The sequence below is a fragment of the Electrophorus electricus genome, chromosome 4 (genome assembly GCF_041902795.1).
Source record: "Electrophorus electricus isolate QZ-2024a chromosome 4, ASM4190279v1, whole genome shotgun sequence".
Lineage (NCBI taxonomy): Eukaryota > Metazoa > Chordata > Actinopteri > Gymnotiformes > Gymnotidae > Electrophorus > Electrophorus electricus.
In genome coordinates, this window is record NC_137500.1 from 14,069,585 (window position 1) to 14,091,699 (window position 22,115).

A 22,115-nucleotide genomic window follows, 5' to 3' on the forward strand; every position below is an offset into this window, starting at 1 on the left:
TGATTTACACTGACTGAGGGTGACCTTGGCAAGTAGCCCACAGATGTGCGCGCGGGCGCACACACGTTCACATGCACTGTTTCTGCCTTTCTGAACCTTATTCGATTCCAGTTTACAATGTGTACAATACGTCAGTGCTTTTACAATGATGTGTGTGTGTATATATCATTTAAAAAAATTTTTTTTATCATTAATTGATTGATTAATTAAATTAATTAATCCCCACAAAATCTGTCAGCCTGCTTGAGGTCCATGTGTGGGGTTCGCTGGGGGTCTCCGCCTGACCGCCCCCTCCCACCCTGCCTTGACTGACTGTGTGTGTGTGTGTGTGTGTGTGTGTGTGTGTGTGCGCCCTCTCAGGTCAACGTCATGGTCGATTACATCCGAGCTGCCACCGCCGGCGCTGAGACGGGCCCTGTCCCGGCCTTCCCAGAGCGCACCTGTGCCACGGTCACCATCGGAGGAATGTGAGTATGGGGCCTGAGTTGGCGGTTTTCACTTAACATGTTTAAAGGCAAACAGATGGTTTTCACGAGGGTCTGTTTTTGGGGCCAAAGTATGAGTATCTGAGTACTTTAGACCTGAACCGTGTGTGTGTGTGTGTGTGTGTGTGTGTGTGTGTGTGTGTGTGTGTGTCTCTCTCTCTGGAGCCCAGAGAACATCTGATGTTTAGTTCAATTATAGATTCTGTGGAGTTTAGGTTGATGCGATATCTACAGTACCTTTTAATGTGGCTTTAGCAGTAGGAGCACCTGAACTTTTATTTGTTGACTCCAGCAATCCCGCTGCCGGCCTAACGATTTAGGCATAAAAAAAATTTCCCTTGTCCCCAAACACACACACTCACTCCTCCCTCTGCCGCCTTGCAAGGTGAGATGGGGTGGGATTATCTGAGCAACACCAGATCCATAATCTGTTATCTGTCCTGTGAGACACTACCCAGCTACGCACACGTGGCACAGGAGCGCGAGGTCGCCCTGCGAGCGACAGCGGAGCGGCACGGCGGCGTCTCCGTCGCTCCTTCTGCCGCCGCGCGGTTACCGAACCAGCAGTTCTCCTCTTCTTCATCATCCTCCTCCACATTCGCACGTCGCCCTCCGGCGCCGCGCCACTGTCAACACCGGAGCCAAGGGACGCAAGATTTACAAGCGGGAGTGATCTATAGAGACTGCGGCGCCCACCGGCTCACGATGAGCTGGCAGAGAGAAGCCGGGAGGTTGGGTAGGGGGCGGGGCTACTGTGACTAACGCGTGGAAGGAAATGTGATTAGAAACCCGTGTGCTGATTTCATCAGCGTGATTAATCTTCGCTCGCTCCCGAGCCGTCTCCTCTTAACTGCGAGGACGGGCAGTGTGACGGGGGGGGGGCAACCTCAGCAGGTGCGGAGTTCTTGCGCGCGTGTCACACGGTGGACTCGGAAAAAAAATTGGATTAATATGAGATTAATACGAGATCAGGGTAGTTTTTAATCAGATGCTCGGATTGGAGAAAGAAGTCTTCCCCTCGTTCGGACCCCGGCGGCCGCACGGCCTGCGTTTCCGTAGCGCTCGGTTAAACATTCGTGGCCGGTTGGAGGCCAGCCGAGGCGGACGACCTCGAAGCCCCAGTTCGCCCTCAGTGCCGCAGTTTTGAGAAATGAAAAGCAGTGAGGTGGGGAGGGGCTTGAACGTGAGGCTATGGGGAGGCCGAGCCTCGCCCCGCCTTACCCACCACGGCTGTCCGCTGCCACGTTGCTCAGTACTGCCATTCCGCCAGTCGTCCAAAGCTATGGTTCCCCAACTCCCTGATGTGTTAAGGAATATAAAATAATTCCTGCTTCAAATAATGAGACCTTTTTTGGTTTTTTTGTTTGTTTTGGGCGCAGCCACGGTAGGAGGCGGACCTACCTGTCCCTGCCTCACTGTGATGTGCTGCTGCAGTTGAAATTTGAAACACTCAAACACCGCTAGAGATGTGGAGTTTATTGCTCTTTCTTTCCATCTCTCTCTCTCTCCAGAAACATCGCCGAGGCCCTGATCAGTAAAGGCCTGGCTACAGTAATCCGATACCGCCAGGACGACGACCAGAGGTCCTCCCACTACGACGAGCTGCTGGCCGCGGAGGCGCGGTAAGCGCGCCCTACTGACCCACCCACGTGCATGTCGTCACACTTCGCCTCCCCCACGCCACGCAGCCAGCTGGAACTTTTATGTGCCTATAAACTCCCTCTGTACAGCCTGCTCACCTCGCCCCGTTTTGTTGTTTTTTTACGCGCGGCCGTACGTCATCACTGTTTGTGACGCACTGCGCCGGACGCCCGGGTGCCTCTTCCAGCCCCGCTCACAGCGGGAGCGATTGCCGGTTGGGGGGGGAGGACGGAAGGCGGAATCTAATTCCAGGGAAGTGCTCGGGGGCGTCGACTCGAAGCCGCCCCGCGGGGGGCGTTGGGTCAGGCCATCTCGTTTCGGCTGGGGCCTGCCGCCCCGCCCCGTGCCCGAGCCGTAATTGCGGATTACCCGCTCAGAGAGATGCGGATCTTTAGATTGGGAGCGTGTTGCTTGGGTGAGGGTGTCTGCCACAGATGAGTCCCGCGATGGAGGATATTAAAGTGAGGCTTCTTTCTTTCTCTCTCTTGCAGAACGAACACACACACACACACACACACACACACACACACACACACACACACACACACACACACACACACACACACACTCTCCATTTTTCTCTCTCTCTCCTTTGTTTCTGTCTGTTTAATGTTTTCTAGTGGACCGTGTGGATATGGGGTGCAGTGGTATCAAATTTATTTTTAGCCAAGATTGCTAGTGGTTACTCCATCCGCTTTTGTGCGCGCACACACACACACACACACACACACACACGCGCGCACTCAGGCTCTCTCAGAAAGAGATTAGACACTAGGGAAGACTGCACCACCTTTAGAGCCAGATCCATCTGCCTTAAAGAGGCCAAAGTCATGTACCTCTCTCTGCAGCGCGTCTGATCAGCCCGGGGCCTGTGGGCTCCACCATTCGTACTTACCAGCCTTTCACAAGGCTCCGGTTTTCCTCGTACACTGTTAACGGGGGGTTGTGGGGGGAGAAGCCAGAGACGTGCGTCGTCTGTCCCTGACGTACACGGGGCCGCTGTAACGGGCCTCGCCGGCGCAGCCCGACAAGCAACCGTCCTCGCGGCCTCCTGTCCTCTGGATTGCCCATAATGGACTTGCAAGGATGTTTTAAGTCTCTGGTGTGTGTGTGTGTGTGGGTGTGTGGGTGTGTGTGTGCGCACGCTCAAATTGTCGCAGGGCCATCAAGAACGGGAAAGGGCTCCACAGTAAGAAGGAGGTACCCATCCACAGAGTGGCCGACATATCCGGGGTAGGTGTTGCTTTTCTCTTTGTAACGCTTTGATGCTTTGAAACCCACCAGTCGTAACAATTTCCCCACCGTCCAAGGGCAAGTCCATGTTATGAGACACATGCTCCCCCCCGCCTCACACTGGCGACTGTGACTCTCTGCCCCTTCCTCTCCTCGACCTCAGCATTCCGCGGCAGCAGATTCATGACCCCCCCCCCCCCCCCCCGATTAATTTGATCAAGGCCTAAATATAGCTTGCTCCATTAATAAAGCAATCTCGGCTGTAGCGCTTAAGTTGTTCACGCAGGCCAGGGCGCAGGGCCGCACCGTGTATGACTCTTGATTGGGCTGCTCACCAAATGAAGATTAAATTTTACTCAGGCCAATAAAGTTTGTTAGCTCCTTTAATGAGAGCAGATCTACTCCTCCCACCACACAAAACACAACCTGACTTTGTTTTAAGCCGTTGTTTCACACAGACCCCCCCCCCCCGTGTTTTCTCTCTCTCTCGCGCTCTCTCCCCCTCCCCACTGCATACCACCTCCCTCTTAAATCGTGTACTTTATGAGGAAGCTCAGGTTTGTAATGAACTACATGCCAGTCTTCAGTGAAGCCTCTCGTCTGACTTTACGTAAAGAGAGTGCCGCACTACCGGCCTTCAACACGTGTGTGTCGGTGCATATTCGCAAGTGTGCACGTATATACACCTTAGGAGTGCATGAGGATGCAGAAGTGTGTGTGTGTGTGTGTGTGTGTGTGTGTGTGTGTGTGTGTGTGTGTGTGTGTGTGTGTGTGTGTGTCTGTGTGTCTGTGTCTGTGTGTCTGTGTCTGTGTGTCTGTGTCTGTGTGTCTGTGTCTGTGTGTCTGTGTGTGTGTGTCTGTGTGTGTGTGTCTGTGTGTGTGTGTCTGTGTGTGTGTGTCTGTGTGTGTGTGTCTGTGTGTGTGTGTCTGTGTGTGTGTGTCTGTGTGTGTGTGTGTGTGTGTGTGTGTGTGTGTCTGTGTGGTATTCTCTTAGTGCTGCCTGTTTTTGCTGCTGCTTCCAGCTTATGTTCCACTTCCTGCAGCTTCTTTTAACCAGCTATTTAATAATAATTAAAAAAACCAAATCTGAAATTGCTCCTGTGCATGCGTCTTTCCTTAAATTCCTTTCCTCTGTCAGCAATCTCTCTCTCTCTCTCTCTCTCTCTCTCTCTCTCTCTCTCTCTCTCTCTCTCTCTCTCTCCCTCTCCCTCTCTCCTAACTGATCCTGTGTGGGTCACAGCTGTAGGATATTTCCAGCTGGAGTGGGCGGTGCTGTCTTTGGCCCAGGGTGACTCACAGGAAACATCTTGACTTAAATTAAACCTTCATACAGCAGTCTCCCAGCGCCCACTTACCTAGCTGCAAAACCGCTAGCTGTCACACCTGGGAAGATGAGCAAGTAACCGCTGAATTTAGAGACGTGGCCTTTCCACTGGAACACTCAAAATGGCATCGCTGCTGTACCTGCGCTACCGCCCTTCCCTGCTCCGTCACTTTGAGCATAGATGAACCGGAGCCGATCATTTTTCAAGTTTGGTATTAGCCAGCGATTGATTGATTGATTGATTGATTGATTGTTTTTTTTTTTAATTGTTGTTGTTTTTGTTTTTGAAGTCTCAACCTTTTCATCTTCAGGCTCGGCCCAGCGATGCCGTCTGAAGGGGGCGCATGCCGGTCGCGGGTGGTGGTGCGTGCCGGTCGCAGGTGGATGTAACACTCATACTCTCTCTCTCCCTCTCCCTCTCCCTCTCTCTCTCTCTCTCTCTCTCTCTCTCTCTCTCTCTCAGGAGACCCAGAAAGCCAAGCAGTTCCTGCCCTTCCTGCAGAGAGCGGGCCGCTCGGAGGCCGTGGTGGAGTACGTATTCAGCGGCTCCAGGCTGAAGCTCTACATGCCCAAGGAGACGTGCCTCATCACCTTCCTGCTGGCCGGTAAGCGTCTGCGCACCCACTGGGGCGCTGCTCGGGGCCGGGCCTCATGTTTAGCCCGTTTGCCCTGGTGCTGGGTTTTTTTGTTTTTTTTTGTGGTTGTCCGAGAGCTGATTTGTGGAACGTTCTAATGTCTGAGTGAGCAGATAACGAGCCAAGCGCGAGCAGTGGCTGATTGATGCCCAGTTGCGTATCCACAGAACTCAGTCGTCCCAACTGTCACCAGGTTAAGAACTCTGTTCATTCAATTAATAGCATTGAATTCGGTTCAAAACCAATCAAATGGTGGTTAGAACTCCAAGGAGCTCAGAGCTGAAAGTTCTCTCCACCTGTAGCCTACTAGATCTGTTCTCGTCACATGATTACCTTGGTGTTTTTGAGGAGTTTGGAAGCCGGAAAATTACACAGATTTTGAGACATAATTACAGTTGTGTTTTCAGAGGCAAAAAATTAAGTTTGCAATGTTTTGCTTGAGTGCACTTCATGTGATTGGACTGAAGTCCCAAATTCCTTTCCTTTCACTTTTGGCCTAAATGCATGTGAAAAGGGACTCAGAAAAGGTGCTAAAAGCACTGGTCAAAAATGACGCTCCGACTGCGCGGAAACGAACGGCCGATCCCAGCGCAGTCGGTATTTGTCTGTCATGAGAACTGGCTTTGCGATCCGGTCTGATCTGATCGGCTCCGCCGGAGTCCGAGTATCGCCAAAGTCGACTAAAGGGCGCGGCAGTCCGTGAGGATTATTGTCCCCGTTAGTACTGTTGCTGTAGAGACAAGGACGCCCCACCCCACCACCCCCGGTGATTATTTGCCTCTCAAACCTGTGAGGGGAAGGGGAGATGAGGAGGGGCACATCATTTCCAGAGGAGGACATATGTTTGCCCCCTCCCCCACCCCCCAGCCGTGCTTAATGGCTCGTGCCTGCACTGTAGATATTTCAATTAATTTGGTAATTTGTTTCCGAGCGCCTTCCCTTGTTTTCTTCCATGCCCGTCCGCTCCTTTCCTAATTAGATTTTCCGAGAGGGGATTTACGTAGGCGAGCCCTGCTGGGCCGCTCCGGCTCCTCGAACCCAGGACTTTCTCGCCCCGTTTCGGGGGACAACCCCCCCCCCCAAAAAAAATATCCTCTCTGGCTCATTAGCGAAGCTGTTTACGGCCGTGTCGGTGACGGGCAGCGCGGTTGCGCGGAGTTCTGTAAACTAGTTTAACGCATGGCAACATAGACTGAAACGAACTCTACACAGACAGTAATGTTCTTTTATCACTATACTCTTTTTAATAAACTCCAGAACAGGCTGTAACAATGATTTGCAGGAATACGGCCTGTACTTAAGCTGAAACGACTCTAGCGTTTTTTTTTGTGTTTGTTTTTTTTCTTTTGAAACTTTGGGTCTTTTGAGTTCTCCGTGGCTGTCTGCGCTCCGCCTTTTAGCAAGAAATCGTGTTCCTTTAGTGCGTGCTGACCTTTTACTCCTCGCAGTGTCTCCTTATGGCTAACCGGTGCCTGGCTGCAGGCCGTTGACCCCCCAAGCGTCGGGACGCGTGACCCGACCTTCGCGGCACGGCACCGCGCACGGACAGGCGGACGTAAGCGGGTCGCGTGGCTAGACGAGGTCAGCATCCCGCCACGTGCAGCGCGTACCGCCGGGTAATCGCGCTTGCGGCTCAAGGACTCGAAGGTCTGTCGTACCGTCATCCGCGGTAACGGCGCGCGTTCTTTATCCCTCGTGCGCTCCTGTTCATCACACCTCCCGGACCCCTGGTAATGGCGCGCTGCCGTCATTACGCTTCAGACCCCGGAATTGTGTCGTGGTGGTCTCCCAGTCATGCAGGCAGAGGTCTAAGGTTGAAAAGCAGAACGCCCCCAAAACACTTCCACATTCTCTCCTCTCTCTCTCTCTCTCTCTCTCTGCTTCTTCCTTTCCATGTTTATATGTCAGAGTATATATTTCACAGATGTCCCCGGGTGTGAGATTGTTTCACTGCTTCAGGGTAGTTTCAAGAAAAAATAGTTTCTTTCTCGCCACCTTAAAGCTTCCTTTTTTTATTGATATTACAGGAATAAACAACTATGAATATTCAAGTAAACATGTGTTTATTTTTCTTCATCTTGGTGTTGACATCCACCCAGGCCTACATCGCCTGTTTGTTTCCCGCTCGCGTTGCGCGAGCGCTCGGCCTACCGTGTTCTGTCTGTCGGCCGCGTATACGGCAGTCTATAGCTACTCCCAGATGTCCCTCGAAGTTCCTTCGTCAGTAACAAACGCACCCAGGGCAGGGGAGAGAGAGAGAAGGACGCTTACACTTGAGGGCAGAGGGCAAAGGTCAAAGCGGTCTGCAGCGGTGGGACCTGCGGGGTCAAGTCGTTGAGGGATGGGCCGGAATGTAGTGAACTCCCTTCTCCCGTGTCGTCCGAGAGGCTGAGGCGCGGAGAGGAGGCCTGCCTGAAGATGCGTTTCCCTTAGCTGCCCGCGCGAGTGCTTGCTCCCCGCAGCAAAGCCCCACTCGCTCTCGCACCCAAGGCCTTGCGCGTGAGATGTTTTAAGCCGGCAGGGCTCACAATTTCAGGACGAGAAAGCAAAGATGCATGCTACAAAATTTGCATAGTTACTAAACTAACCCAATCCATAAAAAGTAAAATTTCTCTTCTTTATAAAAACGTGTGTGTGTATATATGTGTGTGTGTGTGTGTGTGTGTGTGTGTGTGTGTGTGTGTGTGTTGGGTTCAACCGGTGTTTGCAATGACTAGTAGTAGCTGGTTGGGTGTATTGGATGTGTTCTGCTTGACTCTTGAAAACATGCTGTGCGATTTTGCGCAAGCAGTCCATCTGAGCAGAGCGGTGGAGTCTTTGAAAGCCCGTTTGCAGCTTTTGTCCTTTTTAAAGAGCGAAGGTAGAAATTAAAATGATCAGAAATCATAGAACTTGGTTATAAAACATTGAACATTATTTTGCAATAGCACAGTTTTACAAATGCTGCTACATCAAGGCTTCTCTGCGTCGTCGGCCGTGGGCGCGTAGAAACCACGGCACTGGTCGACGCTCCGCTGCAGCTGGCAGCTGAATGTAAGAAGTGACGTAATTGGCTAATTCATGATTTAAAAGAAAATGTGTTTAATTATTATTTTAAAGGTATGTAGCACATCGCACATCACGACCAGTCGTTAGACTGCCTGCCATAAGCTGCACACACACAAAGCAAACATCAAGCCCTGCGGTGTGGTTGTTTTCGTCCTTGTCCATGGTAACAGTCATTTTTGTTCCAAAACATTAACGATGTTTGAGGGAGACATCCGATTATCTCTTTTGTTTTCTTGATCGCTGTTGCTCGAGTGTAGGCACTGCTTCCTTGGTAGAGTAGTGTCCTCAACAGATGAATTAAATGCACATCCCTGCACCTCTTTTTAAACCCATTGTACACACAATTACTACTGACTGAAAGATGGTATGGCCTGAGGCCACCCGGGGGGGGCGGGGGTACAGCCCCTGCAGCAAGCCCCGTCACCTTGCCGCACATCGGGGTCATCTGCGCTGTCAGGAGCGCTCAGTTGCTCATGAGTGTCAGAATTTCCTGACTTGGAGATTGCTCAAGGAGAAGTCTTTGAGGCAAAGTGCGCTCACCCCACATTTGTGCTGCTCTAGCCATGATGAAGAGGACAGGCAGTGTCCTGTAGCTCTCTGATACTGGGAGCAGGGCTCCGAGTAATAGGAATACCTTCCCTCTGTTTTATAAACTTTAGTGGGAAGAGAAAGATGCCATAGTTTTATGCTGATGATGAGTTTTCTTGGGGGAGAAAAGTTGGGGATTGTGTGCGATTTGTGACTGGCGAAACGCTTTGCCCTGCACAGAATTCTGTCCCTCTCACCAGCGGGCAGATTTGTAGCATCTCGGTCGTTGTACTGTCATCTCGCCTGGCAGAGCGCGTGGGACTCGCCGCCGTATGCTGCCGTGGTGTGGTGTGCGTGTGGTTGGAGGTTGTGGTCTGAATCAAGCTCCCCCTGTGGTGCTGTGGACAAATTGCTACACCTGGAAAACAGAGCATGGTGTGTGTGTGGGTGTGTGGGTGTGTGGGTGTGTGGGTGTGTGGGTGTGTGTGTGTGTGTGGGTGTGTGTGTGGGTGTGTGTGTGGGTGTGTGTGTGTGTGTGTCCACCAGTTTTCTGTTGCACTGTAGTCTTCAGCAAGGATGTCTTTAGAAGGGATGTGGGAGAATTTCCTCAATCAGGCGCCTCTCATGAGAATAAGCTCATTAGGAGTCTCTCCATCTCTGGGCTCTGCGCTTAGATTAGCGGCTGCTGCTCAGCATATTCAGAAGGTCATGAATTGTTTGGGAAGGGGGCGTCTCAGCTCCTTGAGAAACCTGGAGCTACTATATTTCAACAGATGATGATTTGATGAAACTGCCAAGTTTACTACTGCTGTAAATTCTTCAGTTTCCTCTTTCTCTGTTGCATTGGCACACCCAGTCACATGCGCACACAGACACACACACACACGCTCCTTTCTCTCGCTCCCTACGCATACCACTGACCTGATTAGATGCTAATCCTAGCTAAGTGCATGTTGGGGTAAGGTGTTTCAAATGCCTGAAGATGACTAACACGGACTGCTCCTCATACTACTCGAATTTACAACTCAGTTCTGTTTCATATATTTTTGAAAAAAATGAATCCCCACTCGCCCTCCCCGGGCACTCTTCCAGAGTCCCAGTAGCTTGAGAGTCCTGCATAGTATCTTGGCTGTTCCCAGGACTGCACTCTTCTGGAAGCAGATCAAGGATGTTGTTCCCGGGATCTGTTGGAGCCTTTTTCCCAGTTTGGGGAACCACTGTTGCTTTCACCTTCTAGATCTTTCCTAGCCCTTGGCATTTCTCGAAATGTTCGTGTTCCTTGTCCCTCTTCTGCTGTTTGTCCATCGCTACTTTGTCAGAATAGTAGTCGCTAACCAACCGATCAGTCTATATCTGGAAGTCCCACGGGATCATGTCTTGGGTATTCTCTGCCACCTTCATGGGTGTATCCCAGTTTGACCTCGGAGCTTCTGTTATACAGCCTCAAGCATTCCAGGATCCATGTGTGGGGCTTTCTTGAATCACAGGCTTTTTAGTAGTCAATGCAGGCAGTGCACAGGTTGGTCTTGCAGTCTCGAGTGACTGTTTTAGCCACCAGTGTTTGGCTCCTCTGAGCCCCGCTCATGTACTGAGCCATGTGCCTACTCAGCTGCAGTGATGCCTGATGGGAGCTTCCATGTTGTGCAGATGCAGGTTATCGACCGGTAGTTGGATGGGGGTTGCCCCTTTCTGGGGGTCCTTTTAGGGTCAGGAGTGTCCAGCCTTCGGTTAACCATTCAGGTTGGGTTCCATACATTAGCTGCTGGTTCATTTGTGCTGCCGGGCGCTCATGGAGCTTCTTCAGCCAATAAGAACGGACCATGTTGGGGCCTGGAGCTGTCCAGTTCATGTTGGAGATCCTTTCGGGTCATGCTGTTACTCTGCCACTGAGAGTACACTTTGTACGGCTCATGGGAGAACATCCTATTTATTCTCTTGGGGTCATACGTTCTTGTTTACCTCTTCAGGTGGGCAGTCAGAGCTGTTCATCTTAGCTTGGTATCCAAGGCTTCAGGTATGGACAGCTTGCTGTACTTCTCCGGTACCTTGAGGTACCTTTCTGCATTGCTGATAGCTGGCTGACTTCTCTCTGTGCGGCTTTGGCCTCCAACCTCCTTCTCCATGGAAGATACTGCTCCTTGGTGGTGGTTTTCTCCTAACCCAGCATCTCAAGTATCACTGTTACTGTGTCATGCATCAGCTGGATGGTCTCAGTGATGCTCACATTGAAACCTTCCAGCTGCCTTTCAGGTCAGCAGCTCTGGTGTTGAACTTGGAGCATGGGTTCATTGCGTCTGGGTTTCGGGGTGTGGAGGTGGTGATTGATGATGATATCTCTCCTTTGACCCGTCGTCCTGGCTCCTTGACGTAGAATTTGTGTGGTACTTTGTCGATCTCTAGTTGTGACGGCAGTTGCTGCTGAGCTGCTAGTTGTTTCGGTGTTGGTCTAGATATTGGGTTTTGAAGCATCCCTAGATACCACAGCTTCCCTCTCACACCGGGGTTGCTCGTGTAGTAGCATTCCAGTCGTGGGTGCTTTTAATGCTTTGATGTGGAAGGCAAGAGCATCTTTGCCCCTCCCACGTTTCCTCTTACCTGGTACCCGTTACCTGGCAAACACGGAGGATGTCCGGGCGTCAAGTGCTCCATTGTGCTCTCCTCCTGAGTGCCTTCGAGTATAGTGGCATCGCATCTCCTCTGAAACCCTCACCTTGGCTGGCCCATGCTGCGCTTAAAGGAGACAACCGTTATAAGCCAAGCGGGTGCGCGAGTGTTTGCAGCAGGGCTGGCCTATGCGAGAGGGAAGCACGAGGGCTGGGGCACGGAGCAGTGGTTGGGGGGGCTTCTGTACACACCAGCCGCTTAGTGCGCAGGAAAGCCACGTTGTGATTATATTTAGCATTCTGTGATGAATGAGAAAATATCCTCATTCTGGGAGACTACTATGTGGCAAAATGCTGGTGAGACCTTGGTGTGACTTGGCTAAAGATTGATTTCTGTTTGCTGGGTAATGGGAATGTGCTCTCATGTGTATTCATGTGTGGTAGCGCACAGTTTCACACACACGCATTCACATTGACCACTCTAGCCCCTCCCAGCCCTGTGTGAGGGGATGAGAGTGGGTGTGGTCTCCTCTGCAAGCATTTCTCTGCATGAAACGTATGCAGGCTGGTGCAGATATTTCAGGGTTGGTACACGAGCGGAGTGTGTGAGACTGCATTCTAGCCTTGCGCTTTCTCTGTGTAAGAACACAGCTTAGACTGTAGAGCAGCACGACACGAACCTGGCTGCCTGGCTGCACTGCAAAGTGTTGGGCACTTTTCTGCTCATTTATTTTTTGTGTGAGAGATTTCTGTTTCTGATGATTGACAGCACCCCCCCCCACGCTTTCATGCAGCCCACCCCCTCCTTGGCCCCTGTCTGTTCATCCGCCCCTCCGATAAAGGGTAATGGTGGATGCTTAGAGGTAGAGCGTGCGCTCGCTGTGCAGGCAGCCGTCCCAGGCCCCGTGGCACGTCATAGCTCGGAGGAGTCCAGCAACACTGACCTCTGCCCCCACCCCACCCAGAGAGCAGTCTCTGTGCCTCTTGGAATTAGGGTTGAAGGAAATTGTGTGTGCAAAGTGCTCCATTTAAATTTTCACTTATTTATTTATTACAAGGGCCTTAAGGTGTTCAAATTAATCGCACGAGTTACCGCATTAATTTTGACAGGCCTAATGAAAACATTTCACAACTAAATAAATGGAATCAAATATCCAGAGGAGCCTTCCACACGCTGCTGTAACGATTCCGGTGCGCGTGTTTACGTCGCCGACCTCAGCATGAGCGGCGCGGGTTCATCTGCTCTTTAGCAGAGAGCAACGCGGCACCCGCGACGCCGCCCCTGAGCCATGGAAGGGCAGGAAACGGTCGCATTTGCACATGAATGAATATTTAATTTCGGGTTCAGTCATAAGATCCAGCAGTCGGAGGATCGGGCGCGTGGGATTGCTTCATTTCTTTCCCGCCATTCAAGCGCCCGCGCCCCCGCTCCGCGCGCCACACTTGGCGCGCGAGATAATGAAGACGCACGCTCGTTCCGCCTCGCGGCCCCGGGCACCTCGGCGAGGGATTCGCTACCTTTGCGCCCCCCGCCTCGCCTCCCGCCCCCCGCCCCCCGCCTCGCCTCCCGCCCCCCGCATCGCCTCCCTGCTCTCGCTCTCGGGCTTTTGGCGTTTCTGCCTCGCCCTCGACCACGCGACGACACGTTTCAAGACTTAAAAAAAAAAAAAAACCCGCCTCCCATCTCAACCGATCCGTCTGTTGAATAGACCAAAATCACGAACCCAAATGACAAAATTGTTCGCCACAGCAGTGGTCTATGTGCGACTTTGCTCATTTTCCGCTTTTTTTTTTTTTTTAGCTGAGCTGAGGAAATGAACGCTACTGATTGACGAGCAAGAGTGAAATCTGTTTGATTCGGTTCCTTCTAACTGGCAGGGTTGAGCCGAAGGGAGCCATCTGACCTCGGCTCTATGTCGATGACCGTGTGAAGTCATTAAGGTCCCCGTGAAAGCGAGGGACAGCCGGGCCCACCAGGCTGGCGGCCAGCGTTCAAATAGAAGCCTGCTTCCTTACACAGAAAGGACGTCTGAGCTTGATAAAGAAAATACATTTATGTTCAGTTTTCCGCGCTCGGTCGGCGGATTTTCCCCGAGAGGTGCTCGTTCTCCAGAGCTCGTACTGTTAGTAATTCAGGTTTCGTCCTGGCCTTTGGCAGCCCCTGTCTGCCTCTTGCCATTCCGAACCGGTTAAACGAATCCCGACTCTCTGAAATACCGCCGCCGGTAGTTGTGGAAATCGCCTGCCACCTTTGAGCAGGGTGGACGCTCGGAGCAATATAAATGCTAATCTAAAGACGATTTAGCCGCCATTAAAAGGTAATTGAGTTGTTTCATTTGGCCTGCACGGAATCCTACAGGATGCGTGTGTTTTGCCACTTTGTTTGCTCTTTGTTCCCGTGTCAGGAGCGCAGAGAAAGTTATCTGTTGAGGTAAGGGGAGGGATCGCGAGTAGCAAGGCTGGAGACTTGTTTTCTGCCTATTGACTTATTTATTTATCTATCAATTTATTTATTTATTTATTAAGGTCATATTCGACTTGGCCTTGATTTAAGCCTTAGATTGGGTTTTTGGTATCTGATGTTACCAAGGTCTTGACACTTGATGTGACTGGCAGTATGTTGGGATTTTGGATTTGTGTCTGTGTTGACAATAACACGAGGATTACTACGCGCTTCCTTAAAAGCATAAACAAGTGGGCGGGGGGTGGGGGGAATTACCAAGATGACTCCTCAGACCACATTGCCTCCTCATACGTTTAATTAGTTAATGTTACCTGCGGTTGTCGGTACTCTCCCTGGTCTTTACATGTCACCATGGTGACGTGACCCATGGCGGTCGAGCCCTGATTTGTGAGAGATGTTAGCACGTAGACCCGCGCCTGTGTAGTGCTTTTTTTACGCTTGGGTATAGACCCCGTGATGGTTCGGTGTGGTTGGTTTTTCTTTCTTTGTGGGAGGGGGTTATTGTTTGCTCAGGAGTCCTCGCACGAATATAAAGGAACCGAGCGTCCGCTATTGATTAGCTCCGTTAACAAGCGCAGCGGGATATTAGCACGAGGTTAACAGGTGCCGGCTGCCGCAGTCAATAAACGCGCGGTGTGCGCCACCAGCGAGCTTTCCGCAAAAGCTGAAGAACCCGATCGCAGCTGACAGCCCGGTGGAGCGTCTGACGACTAGCGAACTAAAACAGAAAAGAGAAAATTCATGTCCGTTACGGATTTGGGTTAGCAGCAGTTAATCTCATTGTTCTAATAACCGATGTTGTGTATCATAATGAGCGATTGCATAAACTCCCAAATGATCAGTTGTCCTGTGCGCTGCATTGCAGTGTGACGTTTGGACGTCGGTGTTCAGTGGCGTTGAGGCTCTTACCTGGGTAATGCTGAGCCATATGTCCACTACTACAGCTGGACCTGTGGCTGACTGACTGACTGCATGCTTTCAGTTGTTCCTCTCACTTCCTGATTCTGCTGTCTGACACTGTGTGTTTGTGTTTGTGTGTGTGTCTTCACAGGTATTGAATGTCCGCGAGGCTCACGGAACATCCCTGGTGGGATTGCGGAGCCGTTCAGTGAGGAGGCCATGCTCTTCACCAAGGAGCTGGTGCTGCAGAGAGAGGTAGGAGTACAGACGTGCAGCCCAGGGGAGCCCAGCGAAGGGGGTGGGACAGGAGACGTTGGGGATTGGATTGGTCTCTAAATCTATTCAAATCTATTGCTCAGTGGCTCTTTGCCATTTTGATTTTCGGATCCACTTCCGGGTTAATTTGGTCCTTTTTTCGTTTCGACGTCTGTGTGATTTATACTGTTATTAATCCTCTTGCAAGAGGGATCTTTTTCCTCTTGGGCGTCCGTTGGATTCCTCCCTCTGTCTAGAGCCGCCAACGGTCCTGCTGTACAGGTCTGCCTCCAGGTCTCCGGCGCCCAGCAACGCTGCGGCTCAGGGCGGCGTTAGAGTTTAGTAGGAAAGGCTGTCGCTCGTTCTCCCTCACACGCCAGCAGCCGTGCTTTTAGCGTGGTGTTGGACCGTCCGCGAGGCCGCTTGTCCGTGCGTGAGGTGGCCTGCCCCTCCGCAGCAGGAGGGGGGCCGGACCGGCCGCGGGGGGACGCTGGTCACGGCTGCGTGGAGCTGCTCTCTGCTGGGTTTAAGGCTGGCTCACCCACCCGAGCCTTGCACTAGATCAGTCTCCAGGTAGGCTGCTCCCGTTTTCAAGCCTGTGTTCCAGTCTCTTTTTAGAAGCCTCTATAGAAATTGTCCATTAGGAGCCAGTGATGAGACTTATGCAGGTGCTCGCGCTCTCTCGCGCTCTCTTTCTGCGCTTTTTGCTCATATCAGCTTTGTGCAGGAGTGAAACATCTGGCGTAGGAGACTCGATCTGATGAGTCCTCTATTACCTGCACTTGTCTTCCCTCTTGCGCATACACTCACAATCACTCACTCACCACACCTACACCTACACCTACTCATTCAACACTCGCGCACACCCCCCCCCCCCCCCCCCCCCCCCGCAGTGAGTGCTCCTCTTCCAGACCTCTCGTTGGTGGGGGGGGGTGAACGCTAACCCGCTGGAAAAGCTCGGCGGGTTCGTGTCGGTCGGGGGTTTAGTGGGGCGTTGGGACTGAGCCCGGAGGTAGCAGCGCCACTGAATGAGGAGAGAGAGATGAGAGCGCCGGTCACAGCACTGTGGGCTGAAATGATGAGGGGTCTGGAGTAAAGCTCATTTGAGCTTGCGCTTGTTGTTCGCTCCTTCTCTCTGTTCTCTCCATCTGTCATTCTCTCGCTCTCGCTCCCTCCCTCCCGCTCTCGCTCCCTCTCTCTCTCTTTCACTCTCTATCCCCTTCTGTATTTCCTTCTAACCTCAGTAAGTGTGCAGTCATGCGGTAAAGCAGAGGGTGGGCACTGATAGCGGTAGTAAAGGCAGTACTTCCACTGGCTCCTGCATAGTGCCTCCATAGCGTGTGTGTGTGTGTGTGTGTGTGTGAGAGAGAGAGAGAGAGAGAGAAAGTGCGTGGTTCCATAGCTGGCACACAGTCAAATCATGTCCTTTCTTATTGAAAGGAGAAGTGGATCTGTGCGTGCGCGCACATGCATGTGGGTTCTGTTGACTGGTTTTGCGATCTCATAACCACTGATCTGCTCCATGCCTGGGTGGACATCAGTAACATACGGAGTAGCCGTTTACACTCGAGCAGCCAAACATGGATCCGCTGCCTCCGAGGTGCTCGTGGGAGGAGCGACGAAACTCGCTCTGACCGAAAAGCCAAATCCGGACTTCAGAACGGATCGCCCGAAGCCGTCGTCCGTGCTCGGCCCCTGGGGGTTCCTTTATAGTGTAAGAGTTTTCCTTAAAGGCAAGAAGTACACGTTCTGCCTTTGCTATTTGCTAATGTATTGGATTTCTCAAAGTGCCCTGCACGTCGGTTCACTGACACTGGACATATTTCTCGTGAGTCACATTTCATAAGCGCTGCATTTCTCTTTCCCTTTCTATCTCTGTCATCTGTCTCTTTCTCTTAACCTCTCTCTCTCTCTCTCTCTCTCTCTCTCTCTCTCTCTCTCATAATTAATGGTGTGTTTACTGGCAGGACACACACATGGACACCCGGGTCCCTTGGGAAATGCCGTGTAGCAAAACCAAATTAGACGCTAAGACTGCAGCGTTGTTCACCACTTTAAAAGCACATGCGCACACACGCAAGTGTGCGCACACACACACACGCATGCTCACCACTTTGAAAGCACGCACACTCCACTGTAAATGTGTGTGCCGTTTTGAAGTGCTGCCTCATATGAGACTTTTCCACTCCAGATTAAGTTAACAGAACGCACTGGTTGCATAAATATATGAAGCTGCTTTCCCAGCCCATATTCTTTTGCAGTAGAACATTTAATTTTGGGCGTGCAGGAGAACTGTTCTCTTACTGTTTTGCTGTACTACTGCTGTAACATATGCAATACTTGCTGTGCAGCATCTGGGTTGGATTACATGTGCGTGGGGTATCTGCTCTGTTGGGGGTGCTGTACAGGATCTGAGTTGGATTAAGTGTGTGTGTGTGTGTGTGTGTGTGTGTGTGTGTGCTGTCCTCTCTGTTTGCAGTGCTGTGTGGTTTCAGTATGAGCATGATGTGCACCTGCCCTAAAGCTACTGTAAGGTTTTGGTTGTTTTTTTTTTAAAGTTTTTTATCTGAAAAACACTTCGGCTCCAGATGGCGGTCGCGGAAATAGTTGCACGGAGGAAAGCCAAAAACGGCGCGTCTCGGCCAGCGCTCTGGGAACGTCTGGATGGAGAGCGTAGGGTTGCGCCGAGGAAGTTGGCTTCTTCAGGTGCAGGACTGCTTGCCAGGAGCATAACGTCAGTGAGGGGGTGAGGTGGGTCGGTGCTGGGGTGAGTGAGGTGGGGCGGGTGTGGGTGAGAGGAGCGGGTTGTCGCGGTCCACTCACCCCTTCCCTGGAGCGCAGCGTGGCGGGCAGCACCCTGCCTCCCGGCCCTCGCGCACGACACGCGGGCTGCTTGGCAGCGTCCATTTGGTCAGCTCGCCCACCCGCGTTATTCTTTTTTTTTTTTACTGATTTGTTTGACTTTCTCCTCATTGGTGGATTCACTTGCAGGCCTTCAGCGTGGACCAAGGAGCGCTCTCGGGGACTTCGACTCGCCGGAGTGTTGCTAAGTGACCGGACGGTGAGAAATGGAGAGGGACATGGAGACACGGAACGAGCGAGCGGGAGGAGGGCAGCTCCTGGCTGCCTGAAGGAGTGCCTCCCCCCTCCCTCTCTTTCTCTCTCCCCCCTCCGTCCGCCTTGTGAAGGTGACATTTTGTCTGCCGTTGAAATGATGAGGGCCCCGATAGTGAAGCTTGTTTGAGCTTATAACGCTTGTTCGCATGGCGTGCACCCCGGTAGGCCGGACACGGCCTCCCCTCAGGCCGTGTGTGGCCTGCCCTGCCCTCTCCTGTGACCCTGCCACAGTGTGCTCACCACCAGACTGTTGTTTTTCCTCTGCCATTTGTTTATTTATTTATTTATTCCCCCCGCCCCTTACGGGAAAAAATAGAAGCAAATTAAAATGCAGTCATTAGCAGAGCCCGTGGAGAGTCGTGTCCTCAGGCTCGTGAGGTTGCAAATGGTGTGCTGGTGTGTACACACCCATACCCTCTACTTTCTCTCACACACACACACACACACACACACACGATCGCACTCCTCCCCCACTACTTTTTGGTCCGGTTTTCCTTCTGCGTGCGTGCCTCTCTGGGCTTGCAAGGCGGGGCCTGGCGCGTCCGTGGCCACATACAGGCTGCTGCGCGGCGCGGCACCCCAGCCGGGGCGCCCTATGGAGCCAAGCCGCGCCATCCACCCAACACTCCGGCTCCCTTCCGCACGCCTCTCGTCACGTCGCTTCCCGCTGACCACTGACTGGCACCCTTCCCCATCTCCGTCTTTGGTTGGTCGGCACCATTATGACCGTGGACATGGTTCCGTCGAGACGCCGGCGTCCAGATTGCCGACAGCGGTGCCGTTAACCATGGCACGCGCCGGCGGGAATGACCGGCTGTGGAGCCTACTGCTGGAGCTGGGGGCTGCTGTCCCCTCCGACACCCTGTGGAATTTTGTTAGAGCTGGAATGCACGCTCTGAAACACACACACACACACACTGTACAGTAGGGACTATGACTTCTGTTTGTGTGTCCTCTCTTCATTCTACATACTGCCTCTTTCATTGTTCTTCCTCTCCTGCAGTGCGTGCTCTCGCTTTGTCTCTCACACACAAGTTGTGATTTCAGTGCTCGGCCCAAGACCTCAGATGGCACAAGGGGTTTGGGGTGATAATTGTAGTGATTGTTAAGAGGACTTAAATACCACAGCATGTCCTCCACCTCCTGCCTCTAAACCCCCCCCCCCCCCAAAAATCACACATGCTCGGGTCCCGACGTAATCTTTTAATCCACAGCGTTGAGCTCGCGTTTATTGTGCGAAGAATTTTCGATTCAGCTCCTTGGGTAATTGTGTCCGGAAACTTAATGCCACACCCTACCCGTTCGGTGCCCGCACTGAGATGCCGGGCTGTTCGGAATGAACTGCAGGGGAGCTGTTAGACACCGTAAAGAGCCTCTCCGTGCTGTGTGTGAGATGGGGCTGGGCGGGGGGATTGGAGCCTCGTGGAGAGAGGGGATGGAGGTTGGGAGTTGGAGCATCTGGGCTGGCATGTCGTTTTTTTTGGCTCAGGCTCGTTGCAGGTGCGGAACAGGTGCTTTGGCCTTTATTTCGGACCCCCCGGACGCGGATACTCTCCCAGACGCCCACCACCCCTCCAGTGCTGGGCTTTAGGTCCGTGGCATCCATGGCAACGCGGCCTGGGAGCGCTGAGGTCAGAGCGGAGCACAGGCACCTGGCAGCAACTCTCCCCTGCTGAGCCAGCAGCACGGCTGCCCTCGGGATGACCCCGGGCCGGGGACGAGCGGCCACGGGAGGCCCAGTCGCCTTCTAAAGACCTCCAGGTTCCCCTGCTGCTTGGCTGTGGTAGTGTGTGTGTGTGTGTGTGTGTGTGTATGTGTGTCAGTCTTAAGCCAGCAGGCACGCTTCCCTTCCCGAAGTCTCACTCACCTGTGGTAGATCGAGCTCATGACAGAACGAAAGCACGTCCCCGTTTCTTTCTGGAACGTTTCCGTTCCTTTTTGTCTTTCGAGTCCCCTCACGCAAGCCACATAATAATCTCTTCCCTCTCCTTGCCCCTTTGCCATGCTGCAGGTCTTGCTCAGCTAAACGTACGTGGCCGTTAAGAGGCGCTTTGAAACGGGACTCTGCTGCGGAGCACTTCAATTCCCATATCACCCTGCTGTCAGTCAGCCAGTTAGTCACATGACGTTAGTCACACGAAAGGAAAACGACGGATCCCGCGACAGACTGCAGCCAGTAACCTGACGCAGAAACGCACAGTCCTTGAGTATGTTTGGAGAGGCAGGAGGTGCCAAGTGGTGTTAATTAAAGCTCACGTTTTATTGACTACAAGCAGATCCGCAACTCTCTCTCTGTCTCTCACACATACAAACCGTTCCCTCCGTTCTGTGTTTGGCACAGTGGCTTTGCTCGCACATGCGTACGTGCATCCCGGCGTGTAGCTTTGCTGTGCTTGCGTGGCGACGAGGCTAATGACCTGATAATGGCTGCGTTTGTCGCGGAGTGGGGTGGAGGGGGGCTAGCAAGCCGTTGCCAGGGGAAGTGGGAGTCGAAAAGCGTGCCAGGCCTGCCTGATTCAACCCCATCCCCCTACGTGCCAGCCCGCAAAATACCTAGATGCCAGACGCTATCTTGGGAGGAAGGGCCCGGCGAAAGCATGCGAGCGCGTCCGTTTTTCGCCAGCCCGTACCGCTCCGGGAAACGGCGGGCGTCTTGCACGCAGCCACGGGCAAACCCGCCCCCTCTGCCGGCCTCAGACCCGGCTCTCTGCAGTCGGGTTGGCCTCCCACTCTCCTGGCCAGTCCATGCGTCTTCCCGCGCCGTCGCAGCCGCGTCAGCGCGCCCAGGGCTGCGTTTACCCGCTACCGGCTACGGGCGGCTGAAGGCTGATTAGCGAGCACTCCTGTCGGGAGTGCGTGGGCAGGCGGGCGGGCGGGTGGGAGGTTTATAGTGTGTATAATCAGAAGGCGGTAAGCGTTTCCGAGAGGGGACGGCGTGTGGTAGCGTACCCTCCAAGTCGTGCGCGATGTCGCCCTTGCGTTTAATTAGCCTGTCGCACCCGACGGTAAACGGCAGAGAGGGGGCTGCTGTTCACATGGTGGGGGGGCTTTAATTAGACCCCCCCGGGCGTCTGTAATAACAGCTGGGTTGACTCGATGTCTGAGGTCTTTATATGTCCAGAGTCTAATCTGGACAGGGTGGGGGCGGATTGTTCACGCAGTCGATCTGCTGGTAACGCGAGCTGCTAATCCCCTGAACCGGGGGGCCGATGAGGCGATGTACGTGGTGGCTTATTTTCAGATTATGCAAAAGCCTTCCAGCATTAGCGCACCACCTTCCTGCTTCGTAAAATAGGGCAGTTCGGAGCGGCGCCCGATTCAGTCAGCGGTGCTCTGTTTTCTGCTCTGCCGGCCCTCAACTGCTCTGTGCAGAGCGCTCTCTCCGGTAGCCCACGTGCTTGGGGCCCCAAGAGTGCCAAAACCACCCTGCAAACTGGGACTCGTCTGCTGCATATAAACCAGCCAATGCATCCAAGAGTTAACGGCATACGTCTGAAGCTCCTTTTATCACAATATCATTTAAGTAATTATGTGCGGTTCAATAGCTTTAGAAATTATGACCACAATTAATCATGGTAAAATGAGCTTGCTGTTTTACGAACTACGTTTCCCAAGATGCACCAGTCCCATCACCCCAATCCTGTCCTTAAGCCTGGCCTCGCGCACCAACCCTTGAACCTTGCAGCACTCTTCCAGTGAGTTTAACGTCACAAACGGATGGGGAAATGGGATGAGTTACTCATCCATTTGATACTTCGCTTACCAACGGGAAGCTTAGTAGTGTCTTATCCAATGAAAGTGAAGGTACTAGTTTCACAAACACCCCCCCCCCCCCCCCAAAAAAAACCCCAGGATTATTAAAAAATAACCATGAAGAGAAAT

General features: G+C 52.6%; 1 protein-coding gene across 4 annotated transcripts in view; it reads left to right on the plus strand.

The window, feature by feature from the left end:
- The window catches only part of snd1 (staphylococcal nuclease and tudor domain containing 1), a 101,951-nt gene that overhangs the window by 23,160 nt on the left and 56,676 nt on the right, over window positions 1–22,115 (plus strand). For 3 of the 4 annotated variants that reach the window (XM_081712546.1, XM_081712547.1, XM_081712545.1), the window contains exons 12-16: window positions 361–467; window positions 1,997–2,107; window positions 3,287–3,359; window positions 5,147–5,288; window positions 15,013–15,116. In XM_081712546.1, coding sequence (XP_081568672.1) covers window positions 361–467; window positions 1,997–2,107; window positions 3,287–3,359; window positions 5,147–5,288; window positions 15,013–15,116 — 537 coding nt within the window. Of the gene's footprint in view, window positions 1–360; window positions 468–1,996; window positions 2,108–3,286; window positions 3,360–5,146; window positions 5,289–15,012; window positions 15,117–18,107; window positions 18,277–22,115 lie in introns of those variants that run through there. The other variant, XM_081712548.1, reaches the window with a different exon arrangement.